Here is a 10,386-nt window from a genome sequence, read left to right on the forward strand (position 1 = left end):
TCTTTGATTGTTGCGAGGGATCACTCTGACCCTCTTGTGCATTCTCTACATGATCAATCTTTAGAGGTTGAAATCATTGTGGATACTTTTGTACAACACTTGGAGGAGGTCTCTTTATCTTTTGAGGAGACATATGAGTCTTTGGATATTGTTCTACATTCATCTCCACTAGATCTTAGAGTTCTTTTTTCAGCAGTGTGGCACAGTTTACCACCTTTGGAGGGGGTACCTTTCAGCATCGATATGGGGACACTTGAGCAGTTTTCAGAGATTTCTTTCATCATGAGTATTTTTGCTTCATCTTCCCTTCATGGTTGGGGAACTTAATGGATACACCTTTGGTTTTGTTTCTTCCTAAAAGGAGGAATGTTGTTCGACGTTCATGGAGCAGTTTCTTCATTCATCTTCGAGCTTCTATCATTGGTGCAGATTTCACATTGAGGGGGGGCTTCCTAGTCTCTCTTCTTCTTCTCTCATATGGGGGGGATTTTTTCCTCACATGGGGTTTTGTCCTTCACATACTTCTATGAGAGTTCTTTGTATCTAGTTTTCATTTCTCTTTTGGGGGAGGGTTTTTTCCCATTGGGTTTTTCTCTCTTTCCCCGCTTTGTGAGAGATTTCCTTGCATTGGTTTTCATGCATTTGCATTTGTACATGGGTACCTAACATGGCCTCCTAGCCGGGACCCATCTTGCATTGCTTAGTTGCATTGTAGACTTTAGTGCATTCCCCTAAGTTGCACTTAAGGGGGGGTGTTGGTGTAAATAATTATTCATCTTGGATATTATTACACCTTACTTAAGTTTACTTAGGAAATGCATTTCATAGTAGTTTGGGTATGAGACACTTGGGTGTTTGTGCCACATTGGGATAGTGTGTGTAGGAGAATTTCCACCTTTTATGATGTTGATCTTGTTGTTACACTCCACATTCAGTGGGTGATCCACCTCATGTGGACTATTATATTGTTTCTCCTACCTACCCACACCTATTTCCTACCCACCCTTGTTTCTTATTGAGGCACATGTCATGTTTGTGTGCTCACATATCCATATAGCCTTGCCTATATAAGTAGGCTCATATTCATTGTATGTAACGAATGCTTAATGATCCAGTTGATCATATTTTTCATCTTGATAGAATACAGTTTATTTTTATCATCTATTTTGTTCTCTCTTATTTGTGCTTTCCATTGCCTCTTGATCTTGGCAAAATCTCACAATTTCTACTAGAAAATACTTAATGAATTAGCGAGGAACAGTCTAGATGAATTTACCTAAAAAAGACATAATTCAAGACACAAATAACAAAATTCTAGGCTGGGATGTCCCATCAATATTATATTTTGGAGAAATTTAGGATTCTAAATGGTCTATTAGTTGCATATAACATTGTAATGTTGCTAAAATAGCTTTATTTAGTAAGAGAGAAGTTGTTGCATTTGTTTTTTAGATTAATATTTTCATGGTTGCTTTTTACCATGTATTTCCTTAAGGTATTGAAGCCGGTGCAAAACCACTCCTAAATATTAAGGTCAAATTATTGAACTGAACTAAGTGAAGGCCAAAGTTCTTCTGTTCAGTACCTCCAATTTGTGTTTTTGGCTATGGACCAACTATTTCTCTTGCATTACCATTTTTTAGGGATTAGATGGTCTTATAGACTGATATCTTAAATTACTATTTTGTCGGGCTATCTGGTTGGTAATGGGGAGACGGATTATGTTTTTTTGACAATGCACAGGTGCCCTTTGGACATGGAATGGCCCTCATATCAGATGAAATATACGAGTTTTATATAAATAAGATCCAGTGAAAGCTTAAATGTTTGCAATTCATGCTTTTTTGTGCACAAATGCTAATTACAAGGCAACTTTGTGGTACAACATGAATTCTTGTTTGAAATGGACTTTTTGGATAAAGATATACCATAATGTCTCAAATATTTCAATCATTTGACATTTCTGATATGGCAGGCAACAAAGCAGGCTTGCAATGGTAATTATACATCCACAAATCCTTCATGTCAATCCAAAGTAGAATCAATATATGAGGTGAAATTCACAACCACTGCCTTACTTCTATGACTGCTACATTTTAGTAATCCAAATTTCCTGGTCTCTTTCTAAAACTTGTTCTTATATGTTGTTTTGAAAAAGCAATTTTTTTTTCATCTCAATAAAGCTTCTATCCTCGACCCAAGTTGTTACCCCATTACAATGAAGCAAGAAAATGTAAGCGCTCAGAAAGAACCAGCAAAGGGATACGAGAAATTGGAAGTACTAGATTAGCTTAATGAAGCAAGGAGAAAAGTTTGGTCCACAAGGTTTACTATTCAAGATGGTTTTCACCGAATCCCCCTTCATTTTGGCTATGAAGACAAGCCTTGCCCTTCTCTGGTAAATCGAATTCATCCTTTTTTATCTATAAATTTAGAGGCTTGAATAAAAAATGCAGATAGTTTAACTTCAATACATCTTTGCACACAATACTTGCATTGAATTATAACCTGCCAAAAAGCTGGGAATTTACATATTAGCGTCCAATAACATGGTGCCTTCATTTATTCATGCTAGAAGTGCTTGGAGATCTAAGAAAACAACATCTTTGTGTGAACAAATTTTCAAGTTATGGCATAGTGCACTTTGCACTCAGGCATATATTTAAAGTACATTATATTTGCAATGTAGGAAGATTTCATCTCCAATTTTATTTTGGCTTCTTGTATAGCTATCCAATAAAAAGAAGAGTATAATCTTTGTATACGCTTAATATTTCAATCTATGTAACCTTCAGACTGCAGCTGTTAGTTTTTAATAAAGATGTCTTTAAACAGAACAGTTTTTTGTCTGGAATGATAAACAAAATGCAAATGCTGGTGTTAAAGAATTATCCACTTGCCGTACTGATAGGAATTGTTTGTGCTAGATGTTTATCAAATACTGTATGCATTTTATTAATGTAATGCTTCATGTTGTGAAACAGGACAAATATTACCTTTTGGATATCTGGGCAAAAAATCCTTTTGTCAGGAAAATAATTCATGCTCTACAGGTGAACCAAATATAATGTCCTTATTTCTACATTGTTCGAATTATAGGGTGCTAATACTCTTTTGAATTATTATTATTTAATATGTTAGAGTTATGATATCTTTGTTACTTGTTGAAAAATGCAGGCAAAATTATTGTAAAATGATTTAATCTATAATGTGCACGGTAATAATAAATAAAATAATATTATTAATCATTTAGAATTACAAAGTATTATACAAATGTTTATATATAGACATTGTGTTCCTGTACAACTTCCCAAACTATCTTATGGGAAGCTAATTACCAACCAATTAGTAACTTAAGTCACTAAAGTGACTTTATTTAAATGTAAACCTTAATTTTTCCAACAACCTCCTTTAAGGCTTACATTACACACAACAAAAACTAGTGATTGAAAAAACACAAATACATATTCTTTGGAAGCTTTTCTTTGAAAAATAATTGTTGGACCATGAGGAACTCCATCAAGCTACCTCATAATTCTCATAAAGGTGTAGCTCCTGAGCTAATATCCAAGTTGCCGGATTAATACCTCCTTGAACTCCAGAATCATAGATCTCCCAAATTATTTGACTACAATCCATGTCGAGTTACATCCACAATGCTCCATTAAGTTGTTTTATGAGTCTCATAAGGATATGATTCCCAAGATCCATAGACTTTTGAATTATTTGGGCAACAATCCATGTTGACTTTATACTAGATCCCTTCCTATTTTGAATTATTTGGGCAACAATCCATGTTGACTTTATACTAGATCCCTTCCTATATTCAATTTTTTTTTTTACCATAGATGAATTCTTCAATGTTACTAACATCAAAAAATAAAATAAAAACATTTGCTTCTTATACAAAGCACCATCTTTGAGCAAGAAGTTGTCTTGAGATGATGAAGTGCTCTAGCCTCTAGTGCCTCCCGCCTCCTATTTGGCACATGTTAGTCCTTACCCTCCAAAGGTAGCACTACAATTTGTCATGTCCCCATTTTTTGGTTCTCTTGTGGTGCATCTAGTGTTGGCTTTCTAGGTGGTGTCAGCAAGATCATAGGGGTATTTCAATGTTGCCAGTGTGTTTAGACAGATTAATGGAGATGAATGACACTTTTTGGAGTGACTTCAAACAACTTGTTTGAGACTTATTATTTTTAGTAAGTTACATTTTAAGTAAGCGTTAGTTGGGACACCAATTGGTCAGTTGAGAGTTTTGGCTGACTTACTATTTTCAGCAATTATTATTTTTAGTAGTTGCTATTTATAGAAACCACTATTTTTAGTAGTTGGTCATAGCTTTAGTCTCCTCTGATTTTCAATGTGCAGTATCTTCAATTTCAGGGTTTGGGTAGTTCTTGCTATGTTTAGCAAAATACTATTTTTAGTAAGTGTTATTTTTAGACTTAGTCATGGTCTCAATTCCTCTACCAGTTCAGTACAGTGGGTTTAAATTGGACTTGTTGAGTTATATTGCTTTTAGAAAAGATTTATTTTATTTTATTCACTAAGTCTTTCTAAAGTGCTTTTAAAAATATCCCATTTGGCCTGACATGAAGTTGTTGAATTACAAGCACAATTAGTGTGTGGTTCATTAATATGAAGTCCTCTAGGTTAATATACAATACGATGCTCTTTTCTCCTCTTTGTTTAGGATCTACTATTGAACTTCCCCAAGCTAGTGCTAAGGTAAGTCCTTCTATCTTACAATAAGAAATGAATGATTATTTATAGCAAGCAAGGATACAATGTCTTAGTGTTGACAAGAAATGTGGTACACTACCTTCTTAGAAATATGCTTATTAAACTAATGGAATAGCACATGCATTCATAGGGCACTAATAAACAACTCAATTTTCATTTCTTCCATTCATATCAATGTTTTTATATCCCTTTGCACACACTAGTATAATTAATATACCTCCCCATTTTCACTACATATCCTATTTACCTATTTTTTTGTTATATTTTTATATCCTCTTATTATTTGTACCCTATCAACTATGCTTATTGGCCACACCTACATCTAACTCAAAACTAGAATTGATTACCATCCATACATTAACTTCTTGATTAAAAAACATAGATGAGCTCTAAAAAATATGTTTGTACAAAAATTTGGTTTAAAAGTACTTATACATCTTAATCCCCTAACCCTTGCCACATGAACTCTAATAGTGAATCCCCTTAATAAAAACTATCTCAATTATATTATACATAATCTAAATTCTAATAGAAGCGTTCTAGAGATACCAAGTGATTCTTTTAGGTAGGGTCATGGTATTACCAAAAGGTCTGCAATAATTGGTTTTAGGAAGGATTGTATTGAACTTGCACTATTTTGGTGTGATCATTGTTTTTTTGTTAACTACATTAGAGTTGAGATTAAGTAGAAACCCTCAAGATTATGAGGCTTTGACATAATAAAATATTATATGTTGTAGGAAAAAGCTAGCTTCATTACCTTAGCAAGATCAAAATGGTGAATGACACACGTTAATTGGCTTATGCAAAGTGACTTGTAGATGATTTGGAGTGTCACTTATAAACACTCCTCTCCCTTCTATGCATTCTTACTAACCCCGAATACCTACCCATATCACATTAATTAAATTTTTCTCTTTCTCCATATACCAATATTAAATGATTTTGCCTTGGTGCTTCACAAGGGAATGTGTACCCTACTAAGATGATTATACATTAAAATCCAATTTGATCTTAATCATTAACTTCCTTGGGACCAATAACCTTATGAATGAGATTAAGAATTGGCCCAAGATTCAAATATTTGGTGCACAACTAAAGTAGACCTTCCTCCAGTGAATTTGACAAGTAACATGGCATTAGCCAATGAGAAAACAACCTATAATTATGTAGTCTTTTAGAATGCACTTCCTTGAAACTTTGGTATGAGTTTGAAAGTTTTGCTATACAAATGGATACAACATAGTATAAATACTTTTTAGAAGTTTGTTTTGTGAATGTGGACTAGAGCAAGAATAAATTTTTGTGATGATAGTTGACCTTTGCGGTAAGAGTTGATTATAATATGTATAAGTGATCTGCATAACAAAACAAACATGAAAGAAAATATTTTCAATTGATGCAAGATTGTTCTTACACCTTAGATGTTCCTGCATTAGAAACTCATAGACCACAACTTAATATACAAGCATCAAATTAACTAGCTTGGTTTATGACTGAATTATCATGTTCTCACAAACATAAATATATTCATACAAATACATACTCAATGAAAAGAAGTCTTTAAAAGACTAAATTATCATGTTCTCACAAGCATATATTTCAGAGTGTTATAATCTTTTGTCTATCATTTTGTTAACTCTTCTTGTTTTATGTGTCATGATTGTATGTTCAAATATTGCAGCTTAATGAGGCATTAATGACCAGTGCTTGCTTTCTTTATCTTCATTTATTTGTAGGAGAACATAACAGGGGTGTGGAAAAGATGTACTCCTCGTTTTAAATATAAACATGATGTTACAAGTGTGATTATATATCACAAAAATCTAACCAAGAGAGGTTATCGTGCTTTGATCTATAGGTGAAGTTATCCTATATGAATAAAATCCTTTTGCTTACATGTCATGTTTTTTAGAAGGTTTTCAATTCATCCAATTTTAAGTTACTTGTTGCATTTACTTTTGAGCTGCCATATATCATTACTCAAAACTCACAACTACATTAGATTGATTTTGATGTGTCTAAATATTGTAACAGTGGTTATCATGATTTGGTTATCCCATATGTTGGAACTGAGGCTTGGGTGAGATCATTAGGGTATTCAATAGTTGAGGAATGGAGGTCTTGGTTTGTAGATGGAGAGGTTGCTGGGTAAGATTATAAAGTTGTTTTCTATTCAATTGTATGAAAGGCGAGATTTAAGTTGGTGGTATGGATCCTTATACTTGTACCCAAAAAATGCTTATTTAGTTTTAGAATGAAATAATGATGCCTGCTACATGTGGTGTCTAGATACACAAGAGCATATGATCACAACCTTACATTTGCAACTGTAAAGGTGAAAGTTCTAATCCTACTTTTAGTTAAGATTGTTTAAAGGTTTGTTTAATTATATCTCTGATTCGAAAGTCATTACTTTTTGATATTGAAGAGTTGATAATGAAACAAATTTTTTTATAGGGAGTTTGACACACAACACCAGAATACAAACCCAGAGAAGCATTTTCGATGTTCATATCATGGATTTCTGGAAAACCTTTTTGAACATTCAAGAAAAATATTTAGCGTGTTACTAAAAAAATTCCCCACTTGAACTATGTTTATGGAAATAGTGAGATCTAACCTCCTTTTTCAAATTATGAACCTCTGGGAAGCTTCTATGAATTTTCAATTAAGATATTATTATTGTCTTATTTTTTTTTTATGTTTTTAAAGCTTTTTAAAAAATTCTTATTGAAGTATGTTTATGGAAATGATATCTAACCTTCCTTTTGAAACTATGTAGCTCTGAAGAGATTTTGTGAATATTCAATTAAGATATCATCACTGCCTTACTCTTCTGTATGTTTTTAAGCTTGTTAAAAAATATTTCACGTGAAATTTGTTTATGAATATATATGATCAAAGTTCTTATCTCTCATAATATGTATCTTCTAAATCTTAAGAAATTAGGGACAAGATCAAGATATCAAAATTTATTCAAATGTATCTTTTTCTCATCTCTGATTTTTTTGATGAATATGTGTGTATATTACTTTATAAACACATACTTACAAAAAAGGTGGTGGAAAGAGTCACACCCCAAGAGTTCAAATAGAATAATAGTCCAAAATAAAACATAAATTAATGCATGCGCTACATGGGAAGAATGAGAATACTGAAAGAAAATCCCAATTTTGGCTGTAGAAGATATTTTTGATAAATCACGATTAACTTGCACAAAGAAGCTAAACATGGGGAATAGAGATTATAATTTATGTTACTGGGTATGTCTATTTAGTTCCGAGTTTCGGCACCAGTTTGATTTGGTCTCACTGTGCTCATACACTTATGTTGTCCGAAAAATAAAATTAAAAACAAAAAACAAGTTATAATTTAAAAACATTTTTATTAAAAAAAAATGCATGCATACATAATTTCACTTCAAGTGAAAAAATTGTGAGAATGGCATGTCTCATGAAGGTTTGTGCCATGTATCACAATAAGGAATGCGTCAAGGGCACTACCCTAGATTCTGTGAGGGGCATCGCCCCCAAATCCCACTGTGCGCGTTGCTCCTAGATCCGCACGAGGGGTGCTACCCCTTAATCTTGTTGGGGGTGTTGCTCCCAAAACCCCATGATGGGTGCTGCCCCTAATCCCCATTGTGGTCTCCACTCCCAGACACACTCTAGCTATTAGGATCTCTTGTCACATAAGAAACCTGATTACAATGTGGGGGTGATGAGGAATTGGGTCTAACTCTTGAGTGTGTTGACTTAGACATTATTGTTGCACAACTTGCCAACAAATATATTTATATGAGCAACTTGTATAGTAATGGCTAGTGGAAGTGGCATTGTAACTTATTGTGGTTCAAGTGAAATTGAACCAAATATTAGATTGATGCATATGATGAAGACCAATACCAATATTATTCAATGTCGACTATTATTTTCATTATGTATTGGCATTTGACAAATCATTGAATTATGTATTTATGAGCATTTTTTATTTTTGCAAATTATGAGATATTTAATATTTTTATTTGGCAATAATGACAATCATTGTTTAGTCATATTGTCATATTGTCATATTAGGTTTTGATACCTATACGTGCACCCATGCTAGAATTGGTAACTTAGATTATAACTAAAGGCAAGGAAAATATTCCAAAGGGTAAAAGACTTTGAGTGTTAAGACCATGATAGATGTCCAAGGGTTCTTTGAAAGAATAATCTATCATTACTATTTTTTATTAGAACAGAATCAATTCTGGCAATAATTTTTAAGAATAATGGACCAAGCTAATGAAGGGAAAACCACCAAAATCATCTAGCTTTGATGTAACTTGAATTGTCTAGTTTGTCCAACTAAATAAATTATTTAGTGATTTTGAAAGAAATATAAGGAATCATGAAGGTATCTTTAATAATATTGACATTCACATCATTCACAATAATTGATAAAAATATTCATATGGTCCATATTAGGCATTCATTAACAAGACAATTTCCAAATTAGTGGAAGTTCATCAAAGAGCTAGAAATGCAAAAAAGGAGTTGATTCAAGTTGATGAAAAAGACCTAAATTATACTTTTTACTCAAAGGATGTGTTAAAGGCCAAATGACTTTTAACTTTAACATGAAATATAGTATTATAATAATAGGCTTTTATTGAATATTCATTCTATATGAGACAATTCTTCTAGAATATTTATTACAATATTACTAAATTATATTTCAATCAAGTATGTTATTGTATTTTATTGTGATAAGCGGGAAATTGGGGTTCTGAGCCCTATAAAAGAGTAGTCTAAAAGGAAAAGAAAAAAACAACCCAAAACATGCCATATCAACACGCTAACAAGATATTAACAAAAAGAACAATGTTTAAATAGAGCAATATTAAACAATAGGAAACAAAAATAGTCTAGGAAATGAGAAAGACCAATCTTCATTGAGGAACTTATACATATTGTAAAACTTTTGCAAACTATCCTCTCCTTTTGCCTGCTTCTTCAAATCTTGACCATGAAGGACTGAGAGGGTAGGACACTTATATGCATTATCTTGGTGTTGAACTTCATCATAAGCTTCATCTCGTTCTCCATCTCATCCAACCTAGTTTTCACGTTCTCCATCTCATCAAATATACCATTGTTATGTATTACAATGTTATTGAATAACATCTAAAGTGTACCTTATTTTCATCCCTAAAAATGATGATCTACCTTAGAGCACTAGCCATTTACTTTTTTAGATTCAAAGGCGATTTGTTATCCATGATATAGTTTTTCAAATTCATGTTTGACAATAGATTCTATTTTTACCTCACATAGGTATTATTTTTAATAAAAAAAAGTATTGTGCATATAGTGCTTAACCATTAATGTGTTCAAACTAGAATGCTTTGTTGTTATGTTAATTTGTCTAGACTATGTATTATATTGTTACTACATTAGATCCAAAGTATATACCAAATGAATATAGTGTCATGTTTGAATATAGTGTTATGTTGTGAACATCCAATGCTATGTCAAGTTATGTTTAAATGTGAACTATAATTAGTCCTTTTGTGAACATTCAATGTAAAATTAGGGGGACTTGAAATGGAAATGCTTGAAACGATTTTGTCATTTGGTAGTGCGTGTTTGAGAG

At 32.6% G+C, this 10,386-nt stretch overlaps 1 protein-coding gene across 1 annotated transcript in view; it reads left to right on the forward strand.

Annotated features, from left to right (window-relative positions):
* LOC131050435 (serine carboxypeptidase 1-like) overlaps positions 1–7,402 on the forward strand; it is a 47,092-nt gene extending 39,690 nt beyond the window's left edge. The window contains exons 5-13 of the mRNA XM_059211520.1: positions 1,496–1,533; positions 1,744–1,811; positions 1,976–1,997; positions 2,291–2,398; positions 2,985–3,053; positions 6,486–6,607; positions 6,784–6,897; positions 7,039–7,084; positions 7,207–7,402. Coding sequence (XP_059067503.1) covers positions 1,496–1,533; positions 1,744–1,811; positions 1,976–1,997; positions 2,291–2,398; positions 2,985–3,053; positions 6,486–6,607; positions 6,784–6,897; positions 7,039–7,084; positions 7,207–7,215 — 596 coding nt within the window. The 3' untranslated portion in view covers positions 7,216–7,402. The remainder of the gene's footprint in view (positions 1–1,495; positions 1,534–1,743; positions 1,812–1,975; positions 1,998–2,290; positions 2,399–2,984; positions 3,054–6,485; positions 6,608–6,783; positions 6,898–7,038; positions 7,085–7,206) is intronic.
* The last annotated feature ends 2,984 nt before the right edge of the window (positions 7,403–10,386 follow it).

The sequence above is a fragment of the Cryptomeria japonica genome, chromosome 1 (genome assembly GCF_030272615.1).
Source record: "Cryptomeria japonica chromosome 1, Sugi_1.0, whole genome shotgun sequence".
Taxonomy (NCBI): Eukaryota; Viridiplantae; Streptophyta; class Pinopsida; order Cupressales; family Cupressaceae; genus Cryptomeria; species Cryptomeria japonica.